This window comes from Mastomys coucha, unplaced genomic scaffold, assembly GCF_008632895.1.
Source record: "Mastomys coucha isolate ucsf_1 unplaced genomic scaffold, UCSF_Mcou_1 pScaffold2, whole genome shotgun sequence".
In the NCBI taxonomy this organism is placed as follows: Eukaryota; Metazoa; Chordata; class Mammalia; order Rodentia; family Muridae; genus Mastomys; species Mastomys coucha.
In genome coordinates, this window is record NW_022196902.1 from 10,235,849 (window position 1) to 10,260,076 (window position 24,228).

General features: G+C 38.1%; 1 protein-coding gene across 6 annotated transcripts in view; it reads left to right on the forward strand.

Moving 5' to 3' along the window:
- Reps1 (RALBP1 associated Eps domain containing 1) overlaps positions 1-24,228 on the forward strand; it is a 75,585-nt gene that overhangs the window by 47,923 nt on the left and 3,434 nt on the right. For 2 of the 6 annotated variants that reach the window (XM_031380499.1, XM_031380496.1), the window contains exons 8-16: positions 539-693; positions 6,744-6,865; positions 10,264-10,344; positions 16,841-16,928; positions 18,001-18,102; positions 20,112-20,184; positions 21,394-21,512; positions 22,690-22,754; positions 23,419-23,604. In XM_031380499.1, the coding sequence (XP_031236359.1) occupies positions 539-693; positions 6,744-6,865; positions 10,264-10,344; positions 16,841-16,928; positions 18,001-18,102; positions 20,112-20,184; positions 21,394-21,512; positions 22,690-22,754; positions 23,419-23,604 (991 nt within the window). The remainder of the gene's footprint in view (positions 1-538; positions 694-6,743; positions 6,866-10,263; positions 10,345-16,840; positions 16,929-18,000; positions 18,103-20,111; positions 20,185-21,393; positions 21,513-22,689; positions 22,755-23,418; positions 23,605-24,228) is intronic. The other 4 variants (XM_031380498.1, XM_031380497.1, XM_031380500.1 and 1 more) reach the window with 4 other exon arrangements.

The following is a 24,228-nucleotide window of genomic DNA, read 5'->3' on the forward strand; positions in this document are numbered from 1 at the left end:
AAAAAAAAAAAAAAAAAGGACCAGCCTGGGCTATGTGGGAAGACTTTGTCTCAAAAATGAAACACACATACACATGGCTTCAGATAGGCAGTAAGGGCCACAGGGCGGAGGCTGTGCTTTCCAAGTCAACTTTAGCCAGGTGAGTTTCTTAAAGTATAAAAAACTGTTGAACTTTGACAATAAAAACAGAATTTTCAATAAGGTCCATGAGTTTATTTTATATACTTCAACTAAATAAGCTCTTTAATAAAATGCATCAACATTAAAGGTAATATTTTGATGACTTTAATTTTGGAGAATAATTTTCCTGTCAAAAATGTGTGATGTTGAAAGGATCATGAGCTCCCAGATGTCTATCACACTGGTTCTTTGTTATAATTTTGATATATTTGCTTTGTTACACCTCTTTGCACCTGTGGGATTTTTAAAATTAATGTTTTTTTTTTTTAATTTTCTTGTGAGAGAAATGTTTTGTCTTCTTTTTTGATAAATAAGGTGCTCTAAAGCGAAATGTGGTGATGATGAGTTTGTCTTCCAGGGAACTCTCAGACTTTGATAAAGATGGCGCCTTGACACTGGATGAGTTTTGTGCTGCTTTTCATCTGGTAGTTGCTAGAAAAAATGGCTATGACCTACCGGAAAAACTCCCTGAAAGCCTGATGCCCAAGCTAATTGACTTGGAAGATTCAGCAGGTGAGCTTGGTAGCCACTAAGAGCTGATTGTGTGCTTCAGTGAACATAGTACTTCATTCTGACAAGGAGGTCAAGGTAGATGGTAAAATGACATTTAGTAGCTTAAAGCATTTTAGTAAGAGCACAGATTTGGCCAAGCATACCTTTCTTTAATACTACCACTTGGGAGGTTAAAGGCAGGCAGATCTCTGAGTTTGAGGCCAGACTGGTCTACAGAGCAAATTCCAGACTAGACAGCGCTTCATAGTGAAACTTATTTCAAAGATAGATAGATAGATAAATAAGTAGGTTAGTAGATAGATAGATAGATAGATAGATAGATAGATAGATAGATAGATAGGTAGGTAGGTAGGTAGGTAGGTAGGTAGGTAGGTAGGTAAATAAAACATGCACAGATTTGTTGTCGGGCTAAGTTGGATAGACACTGAATTTGGATTATTAGGTATTCAAACTTTAATAGTGGTCCATACGGCTGGGTGTGGTGCCACACTTGGAATCCCAGCACCTGGAAGGCTAAGACAAGATTTCTGAAAGTTTCCAGCCTAGGCGGGAGCACTGGACCTTGTCTCGAGTTAAAGTGGAAAGAGGAAACAGGAAAGCTTTCCTTTGTTCCCATGGGGCCTGCATCAGACTTGGAGAGAATTTTTTCTTAATGTTACTTACTATTTTACTGTTTCTAAATGGTATATTGTCTAAAGTAGGTTAAGGTGTCAGTCATAAATGTTTTCTATTTTATGTCTTAGTATGTTGAAGGGAATAATCTGATTCATTATTAGATTTTTATAACTTTTTTTGATGACTAAATACATCTGGAAATTTTGAATTTGATTTTAGATGATACTACTATATGTGATAATCTGATCTATATTTACTGGTAGCTTTCTGTAAAAGGAATGAGACTATAACTGTTGAGTATACCGTATGTTTTTCTTAAATTCAAAGTGAATAAAAGGTAATGGGCTGTTACGTTCCCAGTGAACCTAATTGTAAAGCTGTTCGTCATCTTCAGTGCTCTTGTCCAAGCTTTCTTCCAGATATGCTAATGAAAAATTACACTTCAAGGGGGAAATTATGGCAGAATTTAGCTCTTAAGTAGCGATTTACCTGTAAGATTACATTTGGTATCCTAAGAACATGCATAGGCTGCCTTTCTCATCATGACCTAGACAGCGGGAAGTTACCCAGATGCAGTTACAGTCTCTTTCCTCCAGAGCATTGTTTCCTGGGGCAAATTCTAGCCCAGTCTTTGCTAATTCCATTAGAATTTGAGGATATGTTTTTTCCTTTTTATATGAAGAGTGCTGTATCCCAGGGCTACACAGAGAAATCTTGTCTCGGAAAACCAACCAAGCAACAAACAAAAAGAGTGCTGAGAGTCTTCTGATTGGAATTACATTGTATCTGTAAATTGCTCAGATTAAACATTGTTAATATTTCTTTTGTATTCACCCAGAATGTTTAACACAATGACCTACATACAGAGAGATCAGTTTGTACACAAATCTACTCATGCTACATCCTCAGTGGTTTCTCTTAAAATAGACAAATACCTTGGCACTTCATGACATACAGAGATGTACCTTAACCAGTTCTCTGTTGATGAATTTTTATTTCTTTTCCGTTTGCCTTTAAAACAGCATTGCAGTGAACATGCTTAGACATTTATCTTTGTTTTGAAAATTTATTAAGATGCCATCAGTTATTTTCAATGGTAACAACTCTGATGCTGTCAGGGGCAGAGCAGAACGTTCAGGAGGGAGGCAGGTTGACAGTGTTCCTTCTGGAACACTGTGTCAAGGAAGAGTAAAATTACACCCCTGCTGCTGGAAGGTACTTGCAGCCTGACCTTTGTGGGTGGTAGGATGCTCTGCACTGATTATTTACAGGGAGGGACCAGATTGAAAGAGATGCTGTTTATTTCCAGAGCTTGTCAGGCACTTGTTGGTTTCTGGTCTTTTACTAACTGCAATTTGTTGTTCTGTGATTGAAGTAGGAAAAAACCCAGGAGCAGTTTGGCCAATTTATCCCAGCAGTGAATTTTAAGTTTCCTAGGACTGCAGCTTTTCAATTTACTAATCTTAAAACCTTCATATAGGGCTGGCAAGATGACTCAGGTGGTAAGAGCACCAACTGCTCTTCTGAAGGTCCTGAGTTCAAATCCCAGCAACCACATAGTGGCTCACAACCACCCATCATGAGATCTGATGCCCTCTTCTGGTGCATCTGAAGACAGCGACAGTGTACTTATGTATAATAATAAATAAATCTTTAAAAAAAAAACCTTCATATAGTCTCAAAATGTTATGGACTCAAAGAGTTTTTATGTATGTGAATTAAATAATACTTATTTAATAATAATTTTTCCTTTGTTCCTTCCCTAGTCCTCATGTTTTAAAATTCTGTATAACGTCATTTAAACAAAGCAACCATAAACTCTTTACATGTGGCATAAGTGTTCTTAGGAAGATATTCTCCAAAATACAACATTTATGGGAAAGGTGGCATTGCTTTACCTTTCGCGGGGTTCTGTAGTAACTGACAGTGGACACCAGCTAGTTTGTCAAACTGATCAGTAATAAATTTGATGGGTTTATTCATTATTTAAGGTAAACTGGGAATCATAGAAAGCCACACCCTACAAACCAAATTCAGTTTGCTGCTTGACTAAATAAATAATCCACAAACCAAGAATGATGTTGTATTTGTTTCTTTGTTTGATTTTTAACAGTGTTGGGGATCAAGCCCGGTTCTTTTTACATCCTGGGCAAGTATTCTACTACTGAGGATAGCTTGTATTTTTGTTTGGCTTGGTTTTATTTTTAAAAGCAGAGTCTCATATATCCCAGGCCTCAAATTTGCTGTGTAGTCAAAGATTAATTTTTAACTTACGATAGTCCTGCCTCCTTCCTGACTACTGAGACTATAGCCATGCAGCACCATGGCCAGTTGGTTTATGTGGTGCTGAAAAATGAGTTAAAAACTGTTAATGGCCCCAGGCCCCAGAGGGTTCTTATCATTAAAAAATCAGAAGGGGGCATTTTATTACACATGAAGTTCAAATTTAGTAGTCATCAATAAAACTGAATTGAGCCAAATAACCAGCCTCCTTTTCTGGCCTGTGGCAGCCACTGCAGTGTGGCGGGGTAGCTACGGGAAGGGCCTGCAGAGTTTCAGATACTTACTCTCTGCCACTGTAGTGTGGTGGGGTAGCTACGAGAAGGGCCTACAGAGTTTCAGATACTTACTCTCTGTCACTGTAGTGTGGTGGGGTAGCTACGGGAAGGGCCTACAGAGTTTCAGATATTTACTCTCTGTCACTGAAGTGTGGTGGGGTAGCTACGGGAAGGGCCTGCAGAGTTTTAGATACTTACTCTCTGCCACTGTAGTGTGGTGGGGTAGCTATGAGAAGGGCCTACAGAGTTTCAGATACTTACTCTCTGTCAGATTTGAACAAATAAAATTTGACAACTCATGAAGGACATGAAGAAGATCTAGTCTCAATAGTAAACAGAAAAACTACTGTGTAGTGTGTTTGGGTATTGCGGATATTCTTTGGTATCACATTAAAACCCAGATGTGATTACTAGAAAGTTATTTGCAATCTGGAAATGGGGGGGGGGTGGGTGTACATCTTAACATTACAAACCATTTATTTGTCTTGTATTTGAGTAAACCTTTTATGTGTATGTGACTTTTGTATCACAGTATGATAGTTACTTGTAACAGCCCATGTCATTGATTTAGACAGATCTCTGAGATCGACTAGATCCACTGTAGCTTTGTAGTAGGTCAGATGAGTTCTCAGAATCTGGCAAGTAGTAAGTGCCTTAAAGTGATATTGCAGTATAAATGGGCCTGAATTTACTGGAATGTAAGACTACATTTAGTATGATAAGAGTCTGGCTTTAAACTGATTAATTTAGAAATTAGCCTTCCTGTAGTCAGTACTATTTTAATTTTTTTAATTCTTATTTTTCTTTTATTATGAGGCCATTCTTTTTTTAATTTTTTGAGAATTTCAGGCATAGATACTGTGTTTTAATCAAATCCACCTATTTCTTCCCCTCTAGCCCCTACCCCTGCTATTGCCTCTCAGGTCTAGGTGTTCTTTAGATCCACTGAGCTCACTTTGTGCTGCTTGTATATGCACAGATGTAGGGCATCTGTAGGAGCATGATTAGTCTCTCAGGGTTTGAATTCCTGAGGAAAATGGACTCTTCTGTACCCAGCAGCCGTAAGTTGCCAGCAGTTTCTCTGGAGACTCTCCATGATTATCCAGCTAGACCATTACAGTTAGTTGCTGTCATATGTATTGTCAGCATCTTCTCCCCTAGGCTAATTTTTCTTTATTATCATTGAGGTGGGATGGAGGGGTCCACCGTGTTTGTTCCCACAGAAACCCCTAGCTGCTTGAGTAGGCACTGTCTGCTACTAGCTTTTTGCACTAGGTCACTTGCTATTGGAGGTCATTACAGAGTGGTATCTGATACCCTCCGACCTCTGTTGGTTCTGTACTGCCCTCCGCCTCTCTCATGAAGACCTAGGACTGACAAAGAAGTAGAAATAGCAGCTGATTCTGAAGTGTAAAGTCACAGTGTGGTGCTGGGCTATAAACTAGAACTTGAGTATGGTGTTCTTATAGAGAGAAGCTTGGGGGTGAGTGAAGAGGAAATCGGAGAGTCAGTAACAGAACAGAAGATGGGAAACTTTGAACACTGTTACAACCATCAGTGGGTAATTGTGATTCTGAGAAAATGGAAATGAATTTAACTCAAAAAAGTAAGCAACTTCAATAAATTCAGTATCTATGTATTAGATATTATGTTGGGCACACTCTGTAAAACTTGAAAAATTGGGATTTAGTTGTCATTGAAACTTCTTCTGTTTTAAATTTTTTTGTTTGTTTTTCGAGACAGGGTTTTTCTGTATAGCCCTGGCTGTCCTGGAACTCATTCTGAAGACCAGGCTGGCCTCGAACTCAGAAATCTGGCTGCCTCAGCCTCCTCCCAAGTGCTGGGATTAAAGGCGTGCGCCACCACCACCCGGCTCTGTTTTAAGTATAATTTTCAAGATACTTTAAGGTTTAAATGAAATTCAAAGTAGAATATGATATCTAAACATACTAAACGTCCATTTTTAAACCATAGCAAAGGTTTGTAGCTATCTCTCCAGTCTAAAAACACTAGCGTACATAGTGAAATAAGAAAGCATAGGCTTCAGGATTAAATACTGTCACATTGTTTTACTAAACTTAAAAAAAAAAGAAAGAAAGAAAGCATAGGTTTGGGGGCCCAATTGTATATAGCTCAGTGGTAGGAAGAGCATGTATTTAACATACACAAGGCCCTGGGTTTGAGCCCCAGGCAAAAACAAAAACAAACAAACAAAAAAACCCAAAAACAAATAAAAGCCTTAAATTTGGACTTGTTGGACGATATTTGGACATCTGGACTTGCTGACTTTACTCTTGCTTGTGGATAGCTACTCCTTTTGAGGCGTAGCTGTATGGTAACAGGAAGGTTTTAAAGAAAGTGTTACTGAATTGGCAGTTTTCAAAATAATTCCAAGGGAAAACTGAAGAATTTTGTTTGCTAGAAAGCATTTTGTATTGGGAAAACCTATTGTATTGTATTGTACTGTGGGACATCACAAGCCTTGACTGCAGCACATAGGGCAAAACTCCACTTAGCATTAGAGTATCCGCAAGCTCACTGGAACCGAAAGTGAATCTTTCAGTCTCCTTGCTGAAGAGTGCTCCGTGGGTGTGCTTTGAGAGGAATCCATCCCTATTATCAGAGAGCTGCGTTATTATCCATCTCATGTTGTCCTTTTGTTTACTTCCAACTTGCCTTTCTTTTCATGATCAGTTTGGGAGACATCATATTAAGTAGACTATAAATAATAAGTATTATCTGTTAAAGTCTCTACTTTGAGAAGGAAATTGAAAGTATAAATTATCACTTATGCAAAATTATCTGTTAGTTATTCATAAATAAATCACCCAAACTAAAATATGTTGTTGATGGGAACTTTCTGTGTCTAAATTGCAGATGTGGGGGACCAGCCAGGTGAGGTAGGTTATTCAGGCTCTCCTGCAGAAGCACCTCCAAGCAAGTCACCGTCGATGCCGTCACTGAACCAGACTTGGCCAGAGCTGAATCAGAGCAGCGAGGTTAGCAAAACTTCCCTTTCCCTGCTTGAAATTAGCTTGTTTGTGGGAGGAGTTTCAAACAGGATCCCTCCAGTACACCCACACAACATAGGATTCATCCAGCACATGCACATATCACAGGATTTCTCCAGTATACACACATACAGCATAGGATTTCTCCTGGACATACAGTCGAGAACCTCAGAAGGACTGTAACAGAAATCATATTATGTGGCTTCTGAAGTTTTGTACTGTATACACTATAATATGATTTCCACATCTCTCCCACCATCACTAAAGCCTTAGGAATTGGGTAGGGCAAATAGATAAATTGAAAGTCAAAGGGGAGTAACATAACCAGACCCCATGTCCAGGGAGATTCAAGAGCAAGATTGACACAAGTCCTCTGCTGTTTCATCAGCTGCTGTGTCCACTGAGTGTATGTAATTAGATATGTAGGGTGTATGAAGATATATTTTTGCAATCTTGGCATGAAGTGATACAAGAGACAAGTCACTAGTGTAGCTTTCTGAATGAAAAAAAGTATTTTCATGCAACACAAACTACTTATAATTAGTTTTATTTAGTACAAAATGGAGGGTAGACATGGTAAGCGCATACCTTTAATCCCAGCATTTGGAAGGCAGAGGATCTTTGCAAGTTCAAAGCCAGCTTGCTTGATCTATATAATGAGTTCCAGGACAGCCAGAGCTGTGTAGAGAGACCCTGTCTCAAAACACCAAAAGAAAATAATAATAGTACAAAATGAAGTAATTTTACCATATTAATACAACCAGTAGTGTGCAAAGCAGAGTAGGCGCAAACACGTTGCTTCCCCAGTACTTGGGCTTAGGCCATACACAACAGTAAGAGAACACTCTTAGAATTAAGTGGAAGAGCCTGCGCAGTCTGTAAAACTTCTGTGCTCTGGAGAACGGCATTATTATCTTTCTAAAGGAGTTCTCTTTGTTAACTTAGTGTTATATCTACAAAAGTAAATTTGCTGACCTCTAGGGAAAGTAAGCATTTTGCTCTTATGTCTTTTAAAGCAGGGCAGTATTTGGTTAAAGTCATAGTGGTTTAGGGCTGCTGGGAAATGGAGAACTGGCAGTTCTATATGACTCTGTTCTGCCTTCTAAAGACCTAAGAACAGCCAAGGTGGCTCTGCCACTGCACCACCACCTCATGCAGTGTACACCTGCTAGCACACACGCTTGTGAGGCGGGAAGGAGTAGGACTCGCAAGAATTCGCTAGTCGGGGTGGCCTATGGAGAGTAAGAGAGGGGTTTAAAAGCTGCACTTGGGTTTTTAAAAGCAACATTAAGTTAACAGAGTGCTTTTAGCCCATTCTTACGGTTTATACATAAAAGCAGCTCTCCCCAAACGATAAGGAGTCCATATCCATTCTAAAAGAAATCAGGTGTGATCTGGAGAGATGGAGATAAATATACTTTTCAGTTCTAATTTTAGGTGCATGCATTATCCCTTTCAAAAAGTCCTACCAGATTGTTTTTTATAATGCCTAGTAATAAAATCATAAATGACATAATTTTGCTATGCATATTTTGTTACGGAATTTATGCTATGCTTAAAAAGCTAGTAAGACAATGATTTTAAGATGTTTTAGTAATAGCTATTAAAATATCTACTTGGAATATAAATTTAAGTTATATTTTATCTCCCACAAACCCAGTATTATTTCAGTGTTTATTTAGTACTGATGGATATAGATGAGGTGCTATGAGAGAAAACACTAAAATCCCTAATTTTTTAAAGCACTTTTGATATGCTAGTCTGTTCAAGAGACTCTTCACCTAGTTTAATGTCATAATCCCTCACAACACTCCTGTGAGATGGGTATTACTAATTTCATGTTAAAGATGGTGAAACTGAAGCACAGAGAGGTTGTGTAACTCAGCGAAGTCCACACAGCCCAGCTAGTATGCCAGGAGTTAGGTGCCAGAGCCTATATAGCTAATAACTACTTACACTTGTCCTGAAGATGAGACCCACTGCCGTGCAGGGAACAGAGTTCTGCGTGTGAGCTCTTTTCCATGATGTAGATAATTCAGTTCCTTCTAAATCCTTGTAACAGTAGTTGTTGAGGAAGAAATTAATTCTATTACCAAATTTGTTAAATCAGTTTCTGATGTGAAAGCCCATAAAAATCAATTGTTGTAAGCTTTTGTCACAACCTTGAATAACATTTTTCTCTTATGACCTGTAGGAAAAGTTGTTGAATGCTTTTATTAGCTATTTTTTTGTGGATAATTTTCAGCAATTTTCTCATTTGCTAAAGCTTAATTTCTACATATCTACTCAAATTGAATATCACTATTTTAAATAGAAAGTTGAACTTTGAAGCATAAAAGTATATATACTCTTACAAACTGAATTCATAAGAAGGACTTTGGTTAATGAGGTAGTTGTGTCTGTGTGTAAGCATTCATGTGTATATATTGTATATGTGTAAGTAGATGTTTCCCTCCTCAGAGGACAACTTAGTATTTTTAAGAATCAGATTTAGTAATAGTTTTAATACAATTTTGATGGAAAAAATCTGTACTGTTACTAAGATCTCAAATGGAACTTACTGTAATTAATATTGACTTATCATTCCACCTGTTTTAAGAGGTATGATATTTCTTTGTGTACCTCTTTTAGAAAGTAGCTTTTCCCGTGCATCTCCTGTATATAACACATACTCAGATGCTTGATTTGCTTCATGGCTGCGTTCTCATTTTCCTAGCATGGGGAGGGGCCTGACTGGCAGCTCTGTCTTGTGATCTGGCATGGCCCTGTTTGTAGTGCTGATCGCAGAGGTTGACTTGCTACAAATGGATAAATAAGCTAAAATGTTATTAATTCCAGAATTTCTTGCATTTTATCTGTAATATTTTATTAAATATGCATATGTATAAGATGTGCACGAAAATAATGGACTCATCTTTCAGGGGTCGCACTGGCAAGTCGCACTGAATGCTCCATGTTAATTAGAACTTGAGGTCCTCGGCTTCTATGGATCAGTGTTGTAACTGGGGTTTGAACAGGATCTGAGATAGGCATTGTTCTAGTGCAGATGACCCTGTGCGTTTCTACCTGGTTGCCATTTCCATTACTTATACTCTGTCTCCTTTACGGTGTTTTGAGTGTTAATTCTGCACAAGTTTTAATCTCATCCATAGAGATTACATTAAATTTTTACTGTACATTTGCTTATGAAGGCATTCACCTTCTACTTATAAGATGGCCCAGCACAGATAAGTATGAAATGATTATGGGACTTACAAACTACAGAATTCTGTTGATCCTGCGAAAAGCAGCTTGCAGTGCAGCCTCTGAATGACTTCGCTAAGTCTTCTCCAGTGATCTTCTACTGCATCTCCCCATGCTGACTTGTCTCTCCTCTGTCTGTTCAGCAGTGGGAGACATTTAGTGAACGCTCTTCAAGCTCACAAACTCTGACCCAATTTGATTCTAACATTGCACCAGCTGATCCTGTAAGTCAATCACTTAGCTTGCTTGTTTGAAATTAATTTTATTAACCCAATATCCATCATTATGGTTTCTAGCCGATATGCATGATTCAGTGTAGTGCTTAGAGGGAAATTTGGCAGGCCTTTTGTGTGTGTGTGTGTGTGTGCTTCATAATGGCAGAACAGTTTTGCCATTCTTCGTATTTTGTAGTTTTTTTGATGATAGAAAACTTTATGTTTATGTTTGTAACGAGTATTTTCGTATAGTTGATCTGGATAGCCATGTTACATCTGCTAAGTGTATGTTTTATGAAACATATACTGTTTGTTTCAATTACATATTTTATTTGTATGCTTACACATCATGTAACATATACTCTGTATATAAATATTTATGCAGTGTCATTTTCAAATATTTCTAATGGCATAACTTTTGTTTAATTAGTGTATTAAGTTTAGCACAACAAAAGCAAACTGATTTATAGTTGCTGATTAGTTCCGTGCAGCATGTCTTGTCTTTCTGTGATTTCCTGTGTCACTTTTTAAAAAAATGCTACAAAGTTCATATCTTGATTTTAAAAAGTTAATTCTGTTCCTATAGCTACACCCCATCTGTCCCCAAATGCTTGAAACGTTTACACTCTAGGTAGAAGCCATCCTCACTGTCCATTCCCTTCTTGCTCTTTCTCTCTTTAGGACGCATACTAGTAAGCACACTGTGTAAAGTCAAAAGGAAGCAAGTGGGAAGGGAGAGGAGTGTAAAAGTGTCTTTTAGAAACTGCAGAGAAAGTGACATGGCATTCATGTCTGTGGCCACACACATGCCAAAACACCAAGCTCTAGCAAAGACAGTGCTTATTAATCTTTTGGAGAAAGTGGCATTTACATATTGCTCTAGCAGTAAATGAAGTTTTGCTATGTTTCACAGTCTTATAGAAGAGGATGTTTTTATAGATATTCAAACATAATGTATGGGTATTTTTAAAATGTTAAAACTATTGTTTCCAAGGTCCGTTAATATTGGATTACCCATGCATTTACTTCTTTTCTTACTATATTTAAGGCTCTTATTTTGGGGTTTTTTGTTTTTGTTTTTGTTTTGTTTTGTTTTGTTTTTGTTTTTCAAGACAGGGTTTCTCTTTGTAGCCCTGGCTGTCCTGGAACTCACTCTGTAGACCAGGCTGGCCTTGAACTCAGAAATCTACCTGCCTCTGCCTCCCAAGTACTGGGATTAAAGGTGTGTGCCACCACTGCCCAGCCTTATCTTTGTTTTTAATCTCTGAAAATTTAAGAGAAATAAGACATTGAAATTTTTGGGACATGACACAGTCTATAATCAAGTTTACCTTTAAGTTTCCTTTAGCTTTAAGCTTTGTTTTTTTTTTTTTACTCCTTTCTTCTAGTTATTAACATAGTTTAACTCATGAAAATGTTTTATGAGTTAGCAATAAAAAGAGCTTGTTTTTTTTTCTAGTCCTTAATAGACAGAAAATAATTATTGATAGTATTAACAACACTCTTCCAGACAAGGCAAGAGCATTATTTGGGGAGATTTTTGTTTAATTATTTGTTGCTTTTGGTTTTATTTTGAGACAGTCTTGTTTAGCCCAAGCCAAGCTTAACCCCTATTCATGACTGGTAGGAAATGTAGAAAAAACATTTAATGTTCTTATCATATCTTAGAAATAAAGAACAGATTTATAAGTGCCAACACTGGTGTTAAAAACTATATAGCTCAGCAGGGCATGGTGACACATGCCTGCCATCCTAGCACTTTAGAGCTTGAGACCGATGATCCTAGGCTACATAGAGAAACTCTGCCTCAGTGAATTAGAAAAAAACCCCAAACCTCTGATATAGCTAAGTACTTTCCATCACTATCTATAGTGTGGCATGAAATTTTGAGAAAATAAGAAATGTTCATTAATACTTTAAACTTGAATTTAGACTTTGAATTTGGTCAAATGCAGGTGATGGCATTAAATACTATAACGTGCTACCTATAATGTTTTTTCTTTTAGGGAAGTCAACTTAAATCTTTGTTCTCCAAATCATTCCCTTCTTCCCTTTAGAGGCTCAATTAGGAGACTCTACTTTCAACTAATTATGTGTCCTTATATTGGTGTCTTACACCTTTCACTTAATATCCAAGTATTGCCTGTCGGTAGACCACAGCTATAGCTACAATCTCAGATGACCCTTTGTGAGGCTTGTATAAACTAGGGTTGCAATTAAGTGAATCATGGCGTCGTGGAGGGATAAAAACAAAAAAAGTACACTACTGTTCCAGTGTGATTTAACATTTGTACGGTTGGGAGTCTTTAAGGAAGTGGTGAGTAGGTGTCTGTAAAGGCTCCACACTGGCCTAGTGGCACAGGGCAGCAGCTCACAGACCCCTGGGACGGTGCTGATTGGACTGTCATTTGTAGTGAAACTGAAGCTCTCTAGTGAGCTCATTTCCACAAACTTGTCTTTTCTTGAACAATTTATCCAATAATTTGTAACTCCCAGTAAATATGCTTCTGCTAGGTTGAATGTCACCAGCACATCAAGGTAATTCTAGACTGATGACTGGTAAAATGCACGAGTCTTTATCCTGATCTATACCTGTTCCTGATGCTATAGATAGAACTGAGCAGTTCAGCATTTAAAAATAGCTTGATCACCGGTTAGAGCCAGGCAACTCACCTGATTTGGTGGAATCACCTCTTGATAGTCTGTAGAAATAAAAGAATGAAGTTGAACCCAGAAGCAAGATTTCAACCTTAAATAAACCAGCTTAATATTGTTAGTTGATGATCACAATGCTTGTTGTGATAATTATCGTACTCTATAACTGGGTAAACTATAGACAAAGAAGGGATTGGCTAACTCAGCCCAAGGTGTTTGGGGAAGTTTTGAGTTTTGGTCAAAAGAAGGTATGTTATTTGTATGATGAATCTTTTTTTTTTTTTTTTTAAGCTCAAGGACCCTTTTATTAGCATTTAAAAGGAAAATGACAGAGAACGCAATGGTTCTCAACTTTCCTAATGTTATTACCCTTTAATGCAGTTCTTCATGTTTTATTGACCCCCCACCATAAAGTTATTGTCATTTCTACTTCATAACTATAATTTTGATAGTATTATGAATTGTAAATAATTGTGCTTTCTGATGGCCTTAGACAGTCCCCGTGAAAGGGTCTTTTGACCCTTCCTGGTAGCTGTTAGGAAGAGGAAGATGGGAAAAGAAAGAGGGAAGCCATGTCTTAAAGTTAGGATCTAGAAAGCTGGCAGGTTCTACAGTGAAGACTGGCAAGCATGGCAGGAGAGGTGTGGACTTCAGAGGGAAGTGGGAAGTTTCCACCCAGAGTATCTGGCATGCCCAGGCTTTAGCCAGTAACTGAGAGAAAAAGAAAATTACAGGAAAAGAAAAAGTTAAACTTTTCTTAAAAAAAAAAAAAAAAAAAAAGTGGGCAGAGTCTCTGTAAGTTCCCTGTATGTCCTGATTAAAAGTGGGAATTTCTTCCTTCCAAGCAGAGAATATCATGAGCAGGATAAGTTCTGCATAGTGATAGCATATGGTACACATATGTGTTGGGGTTGGGGAGGGCTGGGAATTAAAGAATGAAATTGAACCCAGATAGAGACCTCTTAGTAGGCTAGACTAAGATCAGCTTCACTTGGTTGTCAGCAGAAGTTAGCACTGAGTGCCAGGATGACATAGGCAAGGAGAGGCAATTGTGGAAGATGACTCAGCTAACAGTGTGAAGAAGTGATGAGTCAAAGAGACAGTGAGCTCTTAGCAGTAGAATGGAGAATAGGCTGGGGTAGATTAGATAGAAAGGAGTAATCAGATGGAGGGCAAGTAGCAAATACAGAGAGATGAGCTTAATTATGACAGTATAAAGTTCTGAATTATATTAATTAAGTACCCAAATACATTATACAGAGGTGCAATTGGAGGTGGCTTTTGGGTGATTTGAATAGGTAGAAGAAAGTAGACAGAGCCTGCCTGCTATCGGTTTTTTATGATCGTGTGATATGTTTTGTGGGCTTAATATGTTTTGATTTGAGGACAGTAGACGAGAGCAGAAAGAAAGTATGACCTTTTATAGACATTCATAGTATTTAATTTGCATATTAAAATGAGGGCTTCCTGTTCAGTGGCACAAATCACTGACATAGTATGTAATGTATTAGTCAGAAGCTAAACCTGGTTATCAGTGTTTTGTTGTCTTTTGTGGGCATTAAAAGCCTTTGTAAAGGCCATCAGTAGTCAGTAGTTGTGCAAGTACACTGTGTTATTGAAAGCTGACTGGTTGATATAGACTTAGTATGCCTTTTGGGAAATTAAGGCTTAGATTTTTTTAATACATATTTTGTATGTAAGAAAAATTATGTAATAAAACAATTAAAAATTTAATAAACATTACTGGGCACAGTGGCTCATCAGACCTTTAATCCTAGTACTTGGGAGTTCAAGGTCACCCTGTTCTACATAGAGAATTCCAAGCCAGTCAGAACTACATGGAGAGGCTGTGGTTTGTTTTTATTTTGTTTTTGTTGTTTTGTTTTTTTGTTTTAAAAGTAATGAAAGATTTATCATTTGAAAGATACATTTAATGTTTTAGCTTATAACTTACAGATATATGAAGGGGTCTAGAGAGAAAGCTCAGTAGTTAAGAGATCATTCTGCTCTTGGAAAGGACCAGAATTTGGTTCCTAGCATCCTTGTTAGGCAACTCTAGGGCGTCTAATGCCTCTGGCCTCAGTGGGTCCCTGCACGCAGGTGCATGTGTCCACACGATATGAGTCTAAGGTAGTTTTTCATTGCTGTGACAAAGCACATGAGTAAGACAGCTGACAAAAAGCACTTGTTGGGCTCACAGTTTTGGAGGTTACAGTCCACAATGGTGTGGGACAAAGACAAGGTAATAAGTATTCAAACATTTGAGCCTATGGGGCCATTCTCATTCAGACCACCATAATACACAATTAAAAATAAAAATCTTTTAAAAAATAAAGCTCAAAATGGAAAATCACTTTAGAGAATAAATAACCCATTTTAGCAATTGATAAATTAATGATTAGAATTATACAGTTAAAAGTTTCATCCAGTGAGTGTATTGGAAACTCTGTATTTAAGATAGCAGTCTGTACAGAAGGTATACATTTACAACCTTGGAGAAAGTATCACATGTAAATCTCTAAATTGGAAATAGGGGAATATGTATTTTTTAAAAGTGCCACAAGCACAAAAACTATTTTAATAGTTAAGTAGATTTAATTACATTTATCAAACATAACATACAAAGAATACTAAGTATATTAATCATGAATTGGAAAAAATGATATAAAGTATATATTTAAAAGCTCCATCATTTAGAAATAAACCAGTATAAAAGATACATATACACAGAGACAACAAAAGAGAAGTACAAACATGGTCAGATCACCAAAGAGTACAACTAACTACAGTGAGAAGCCACCAACACCAACCATCCTGACAGTCACAAAAATTGTGAAACTATGAAGAAATTAAACCAAGATGTTATTAATAAAGCCATATTTTATAATCATAAATATGAGTCTTAAACTACTATTTTAAGTATTTTTTGAAATCAAAACTTTGATCTGTGTGTAACACGAGTGTTTTAACTGTAATTTTAGAGAGACAGGGAAATAGTAGTTCAGATTTATTGGTTATATACAAGAATCCTGGTTAGATCCTCACTGGAATTGCAATAGGAAATTATTCTAAATGGCTTTGTCCATGTAATAGCTATAACAAATTTGTTGTAAATTGTTTAAGTTTAGAAATGATGAGAGTAAGCCAACAGAGGCTGTCAAATAAAAGGCACGTGCTAGTGTGTAACTGTTCATTCAGTGAACACCAGAGCAGTGTCCTTTGTAAACTGAAGGTCAGTGTCCCACACTACACTTAACTGCATTACTAGATACCGTGTAAGGAGCTTACCACACCAGGGCTTTCGGAGACTGAAGCCAGGCGTTTGATGTGGCTCTGGCTGCTCGCCAGAGGTCCCAGCTGCAGAGAGGCCCCTTCTCCCTTCTGCCCTCCTCCTGGTTCTGGGATGCTTCTTTTCTTTGCCTTTACTCTTTCCCTTGTTCTCAGAAGTCACCGATATCAGCTGCTTTACTCCTGAAACCACTTAGGAAGCATAGACATGCTTGGTGGATTATAGTCATAAAATACTGGCATGTTAGTAATTTCCTCAAAGCTTAACATTTATATAATCTCATCACATTATTGTAGTTTGTTTTCAAATACTGTTTTGAACTGTGTTTTTAATAAGCGGATTTTATGAATTTCTTTAATCATTCAACTTCAAATTACTTTATGAAATCAAATTATTCATCATGTAAACTTGATTTTCTTAAATTGAGCTGTTAATTTTTGAAGATATCACCTTTGCATTACTATGAATGAGAAGGATGTGTGCAGGAACTTTCGGTGTTGTTAGTCCCTGGGATCCCACAATTCCTAATGCAAATGCCACTTTTACTTCATTTGTCTCTAGGATACCGCTATTGTGCACCCAGTTCCCATTCGCATGACTCCAAGCAAAATCCATATGCAGGAAATGGAGCTGAAAAGAACAAGCAGCGGTAAGGACCACGCCCAGTGCCCGGGCTGCCCTGGCTTAAGCTGCTGCCAGCACGCACAGGGAAGGAATCACTCTTTGGACGTTCAAGTTTCTCTTATAAATGATTTTTTTTTTTTTTTTTTTTTTTGGTGTTTGTTTTGTGAGGCAGTCTCATTTCATAGCCCTGCCTGGTCTGGAACTCACTTCATAGAACAGGTAGTCTCTGAACTTACAGAGATCCACCTGCATCTGCCTCCAGAGTTCTGGAAGTAAAGATATACTCCATCACACCTGACTAGCAATTGTTTATTATTTAACCTCATTCTTCTCTACAATTGTGTGTACCTGCAGGGCTATATATTTAAACAATATCATATTTTTTAAAAGGAAATTATTTCATATAAATCTTTAAAATAGGGTTGTTTATGGGAAATTTTCACAAAATAAATTGAAGGTCATTTGAAAATGAGATACTTCTGATATCCTGGAGTTTGTTTGGGTATTTGTTGTTGTTTAAGTTTATGTCTTCTTACACGTATACTATTTTACATGTATGAGTACTTCCCCTATGTGAATATGTATGCACCACTAGAATGTGTGTTCAGTGTCTCAGGAGGCCGTTGAATGCTCTGTAACTTAAGTTACAGATGGGGTCCTGTGCAGCCATGTGGGCTCTGACTGTATGACCCGGACCAGCCTCCAGCCCTCCTGCTCCAGCTTCCTCTGTGCTGCTGCTGTTGCAGGTGTGCAACATTATTTCCAGCTTAATTAAAGCTTCTCAGAGACAAATGTATTGTCTTTATAAGACGGCATTGTCATCATTTATAGCCCTGATTTGGGGTGGCTTGTTCCCTGTGCTATAGGGATGTTAAGCAAATGAAAAGAGGGACAAGTAAATGATCTCTTATTGTGGAAGATAACAAAATTCCCCATAAACAGGTTTATAGTCAATTTTATTTAAAATCATTTAAAAGTGCCACCTTATATGACACTTCTACAGTAGCTAAATGAAGTCTAATTGTAATTTAATCTTCTTTGGATTTTATCAGTGAAATGTCTGTCTCTTATATTGTAACCTCTTAATTCTCTACTAGATCATACTAATCCCACCAGTCCATTACTTGTGAAACCATCTGACCTTTCAGAAGAAAATAAAATCAATTCATCAGTAAAATTTCCTTCTGGAAATACCGTAGGTAAGTGAAAGATAGAATTATATCTCTCATTTGAGTTTATTAAATAAATTTAAAGTCTGGGGAATTGAAGTCTGTATCTACTTAGTACGTACAATGTTCCCTGTGTAAAATAGGGGACAATAACTCTTCAAAACCTGCACTGTATGAGGTGAATATTCTTGTCATTGTCACCTTCTGCAAGGAAAGCTACCTGTTTGCCTTCACTGTGTGTTCCATTGGCTCATCCCCTGATCTTTCTTTGTTTCTCACAAAAATTGGGATGTTCCTTCATCCAGCCACGGTAATTGGATACTATGTGCCAGGTTCCAATCTAGGAGGTAGGGATTTAATAGTAAACAAAACAGAACAGGTCTTCATCTGTATTGAGTTTATAAGGATTTAGATTGCGGTCAGATGGGGTAACTCATACGTGAAAGGAAAGCTCATGAATAGAACTTGAAAACTAGAAAAGGGAATGAGAACAAAGAAGGCCTTATTAGATGATAATGTTTGTCTTAAAATTTGAAGGAGCTGAGTAACAGCTCTGTGACTTATGGGAAAGATGACTAAAAGACCGGCAACAGCTAGTGTGCGGCCCTTAGGCAGGAAGCTTGGGTCTGCAGACTGCAGGCACTGACCTGGAATAGAGGTGGAGTTGGTAAGCAGGGTTGCAAGTGAGAGAACAGTAGAGGGGCTACTGGAACATTTTCACTCCTACTGAATGGTGTGAAAAGTCATTAGAGAGTTTTCTATGGAGGAGAGACAGGAGACCTTCTTAAAATATTCACCCTTCTGTTCTCGTTCCTGGCCAAAAGTAGGCAAGCACTGAAAGAGGAGAGTATAGTGATCCAATCACATGAAGCTGGGGGCTTGGGCTAGAGTGGAAGTGGTCCAGGTGGTAAGAACTGGCCAGGTTTGGGACTGCTTTGTAACCTCAGTAGAAAGAGATGGGTCACTAGCTTCGCATAGCAGAAAGGAATCGAGAGACCTCAGCAGCCAGGGGGGAGCAGGAGGGCTACAGTAGCAAAGAAAGTTCCTTTAATATGGGCACAGTGCCGCCATGCCTAGATAAAAACAAGCTTTCTTTTCTTAACTAATTCTAATTTTTTATGTGAAAGTAGCTGTTTTCTACTACAAAGCAATTTATACCTACTATAAAAATAAGAAAATGATTATTCACATTCTCAAATGTTCCTGGTTAACCATTTTATTGTCTGCTTTAAATTATATTTTGAGAGTTTATAATACAAAGTCAGCAACAATAATCTCAAAATCCAAAATAAGAATTGGTTCAGAGTCCAGACTTTTTGAGTATCAAGATGGCATCCCAGCTGAGCTCTTAACAGATTGCATTACAAAGGCACACTACAGGGGCTGGCAAGATGGCTTAGCGGGTAAGAGCACTGACTGTTCTTCCAAAGGTCCCGAGTTCAAATCCCAACAACCACCACATGGTGGCTCACAACCACCCATAATGAGATCTAACAACCTCTTCTGGTGTGTCTGAAGTCAGCTACAGTGTACTTATGTATAATAATAAATAAATCTTTAAAACAAAAAAAACAAAGGCACACTACAAACTGGCTATGCACGTCATCGTAGCAGATACGGAATGGGTATATGTTTACACTTGGTGCTGTGCTCTGGGCATCTCATGTTTATGGAAATGCTTTAAATCTGTAGTGGGCAGGGAAAGACATTTGGGGCCTGAAGCATTTTATATGAGATATTCAACCTATAGTTACATTTTTTTCTATGAGACAAAATTACAATATATGTATAGTTTTTATGATTTATTTTAAAATATTTGTTTCATTTTATCTAGATTGTAATTTATTCTGCCTATATATAGCTATGCATGACATATGTGACTTTTATACTTGGTAACACTGGAATGAGCTGTTAGCCTATTCTGCAGTTTTTGAATGTCTCCAATTTTGAAGCAGCGAAACAATCTATAACATTTGGGGTAGAGAGTAAAATGCACAGAAGTGAGTGTTCTTAACTAGAAGGTTTCCTAACTTTACCAGCAGATGGGTACAGTAGCTCGGACTCTTTCCCCTCTGACCCGGAGCAGATTGGGAGCAGTGTAACTCGTCAAAGGTCAGTATTTATAGCAAGAAAACTGTTGACATCTCCTTGAGTGCTTCAGTACTTACTTACTTAGGACCAAGCACAAATGACTTGCTCTCTGAAAGCTATTAAATAACTATTAGTTTATGTAAAAGACAAATATTTTAGTTCGACTTGTTAAAAAATAAAAAGGAACCAACCCTATTGTTCATGTTGTTTTGTTTTTATGTATTTTGTGAAGGGTCTAAAAAGAATTGATAACTTCTTGGAAATAGACCTTAATGTAGTCCTGTGTCAGTAGAACAGTAAGAATCTAGGTGGTAAGCATGGGATTCTGTGGCAAGTACCACAAAAACTTTGTTTTAAACACCCAGAAGCGTGGCCCAATGGGAGCTGCCTGCTCACCCTGCTGCTTTAGACACAGAAACAATAATGGGATAAACAAAGGATGGACGGTAGAGGCTTGTCTGCATGGACCTCACCACCCGCCCAGAGCTCAGACGGACAGGAGAAGCATTGTTTGCTTATGGTGAAAATCCCCTTGCAGCATGCCTATTGGAGCCAGGGTGGAGGGGATCACCACCTTCACACACCCCCAAATTTCCAAGGAGCTTAGAAAGTCAGAAGACAACACTTGTTTCCTTTCTTTGATATGTGGATTCTCTTGTGTTTCTCAGATTACTGATTGTTTTGGAATTTGTTCTTTTTACCCTGTATATGAACATTGGTTTGCCAGAGTTATGGGAAACCTTTTCAAAATAAAAGACTCTCTAGGGCTAGTTGAGCTTCAGCTTAGTAACCTGTAAAGTAGGCAGCTCTGGTGATATCGCATGAGCATCTCCTGGTATAACTAGATTCTGTCCTAGCTTACTATGGTCAAGCTGTTGAAAAGTAACCAGCTAGAGGCTTTCTTCTGAAAATAGCTTCTCAGCTCATGTTGCTTTCAGTTGAGTGGGAAGCATCCCAGATTTGTAGTCTGTTCTGATGATTTCATGTGGACAATAACTTCAAATGTTCTACAGGTTTACTTATGACTCTAAGGGTATTTGGCACATTAAGTAGCTGTTTGTTTCAGACACAGCATAGATAGTGTGCTGCTTTTATTGTGGTATCTTCATAGGTACTGCTTGAAAAAGTGTCATCCTAATAAGGTCCTTGGCTGTTCAGTCAAGTGTGAGTGCTTAAAAAGGATCATGTTCCAACACTAATATAACTAGGTGTGACTGGTGAATTTTGCAGGTCTCATTCAGGAACGTCACCTGATAACTCTGCGCCACCACCTCCCCCTCCCAGGCCACAGCCTTCTCATTCTAGATCATCATCCTTAGATATGAATCGGACCTTTGCAGTTACCACAGGTAGGGAGGGGCTAGGGAATCATAATATATATTAATTATAATAATGGAGATTTTTTAAAGTTAATCCCAAGATACATTTTTTTTGTTTACATTTAAGACAAATGTGGATTGGACACATCAAATGATCCCAGTGTTCAGGAGGCAGATCTTTGAGTTCAAGGACAGCCTGGTGTACAGAGCCTAGTTCCTGGACAGCCAGTGCTACACAGAGAAAGTGTGTCTTAAAATAAAATAGAAAGACATCAAATTAAAAAAAAATTTACTGGGGAGAATGTTTTCCTAACTATAAGGTATATTTTTATACAAATAATAAAGATGGACATATAAGAGATACCACAGGAAAACCTAAAAGATGTGGTTGCATCAGTGCTGTGGGGGACTGATAAGATGGGGAAAGGACCGTGACTCCAAGACATTAGTGTTGATACAGCTGGCAGTATTGCAGTTACAGTGACTGAAATAGAAAAGCTAGAGCAGAGACAGGGTGATTATTAATTATTATTCAGTATGATTATTAATTATTAATTCAGTATGATTAAAGATTGTAATAGTAATCAACAGACAATTGAACCCTTTGAGCCAAGAAAAATAGAAATATTGAAAATTGTTTATAAAGAGATGATAGTTTTAAGTTAAAGGAAGAATGTGAAGACTTTCATCTAGTAGCTAAAGAACACTTAGAAAGATGGAGGATAAAACCAAGAAGAGGTTACTGTTAAGGAAATAGGCAGGAGCTTGTCAGCAGTCCTTCATGTGGTGGAGGTGACAAGAAATGAAGTATGAGGCAAGGCCATGAAATCAGGCCACTAGGTCACTTGTAGAGCTTTCAGTTTGGGTTTTGTTTTAACACAGTCTCATATAGCCCCATCTGGCCTCAAACTCACTATGTAGCCAAAGTTGGCTTTGAACTAACTTTTCATCCCAGTGCCTTACCTCCCAACTTCTAGACTTGTAGGTGTGAGACACCCTGTCACATGGATTACATCCAGAGCCTCAAGCAGGCAAAGCAGCTGTTCAAACACTGAGCTACAGCCACAGCCTCATTTAGAGCAGTGTACAAAACAGTAACTACCCTTGAAAAGTTATCATGTGCTCTTAGAAATGTCTTACCATATACCTGTTTCTTCTACAGTAAAATAATTATGTAATCACTAATGAGATTCATGCATTCACACAGGACAACAACAGGCTGGAGTTGTTGCCCATCCTCCTGCAGTGCCTCCAAGACCTCAGCCCTCCCAGGTGACTTTCCAGTGTTCCTGTTTGAAATGGCAGTTACTGTAGTGCTCAGGATGAGTTTGCCTTAGACACTTCAGTCTATTTATAATCATCTCCAGGGTCAGCACTTCAAACAGTATATTCTTGGAAGCTACAGATTCCAATAACAATTTGGGTTACTAAGAAACAAATGATGCTGTCTTAAAGGGTGCAGCAGAAGAACAGTGGGTTAGAAGATGAAGGTGTGTAATGATGTCCTGGGTTCATCTCTGACTCAGACAGAATCCTCTATCTCCCTGGACATTTACTTCCCTGCTAGGTCAGAACTGAAGTGCTGTAGTAGACATATTTATAGAATACTGGAATATAGCCTTGGTGGTTAGTAAAGTTAAAGAGCTTATTGAGAAGATGCAAGTGAAATGACTGAGTTAAAGCCCAGAAGAAAGGTAGTTGCTGTAGGAAAGGCATTCCAAAAAAGAGAATGGCATCCACAGAGGCATGAGTATATGGTATATCTACATAGTAACCTGGCATCTTACTGAGAGAAAGCCAAGTGTAATAGAGATTGATAAACTGTGTGCAGATATATCTGAGATATTTGCTCTCCTGTGCTACCCTATGAAGAAGGCCATACTGTGGTACTGGTTTGATACTAATGTTTGTTTTTGTGTTCTAAATCATTGGACAGGCACCTGGTCCTTCTGTCCATCGCCCAGTGGATGCTGATGGTCTAATAACTCACACTAGTACCTCACCTCAGCAGATACCAGAACAACCAAATTTTGCAGATTTCAGCCAATTTGAAGTATTTGCTGCATCAAATGTCTCTGAAGAACAAGACAGTGAAGCCGAGAAGCATCCTGAGGTGTTGCCAGTGAGTTTTCTAGAGTTCAGCTAATTTGTGACAATCTCCTCCCATATGCTCTAAAGAAGACTCTTGAAAACACAGCTTAAATTAGCAGAGGCACCAGTGAGGAAAACACCTGCTGCTGCCTCTTTGGGATATGTATTCCCTAGGTCCGTGCTTCTCAGCTAGTTCATTGACTAACATCTGATAGGAGCAGTGTGAGGTTAGTAAGATTCAGACATTAGAGCGGAAACACACAACTGCTCTGAGAAGTCAGTGCTGAGCCTCTGCTGTAGGATAAGAGGCTGTGATTACAAAAGCTACCCACTTCAGCAACACACACACACACTCTCAAAACAATAGCATGCTAAAATGTAACCTTCAAAGACTGTTCCAGTAAACTAGATTTAGTGGTCAGCAATCTAATGACTGTCTATCCAAATCTCTGATTTAAATCATTGAAAATATATAGTTGAAAAAAAAAAAGTAATACTGACATCTCTATTGTGGTTGCTCCAGCTGTTGCACCTCTAACAGTTACAGACACATGTTAGTTTGACTGGCATAACCTAAAGATTTCATGGATCTGACCCACGGGAAAGCTCTTATTGTCACGCACTAAGCTCCCTGGCCTATTAGGGGAGTGGACTG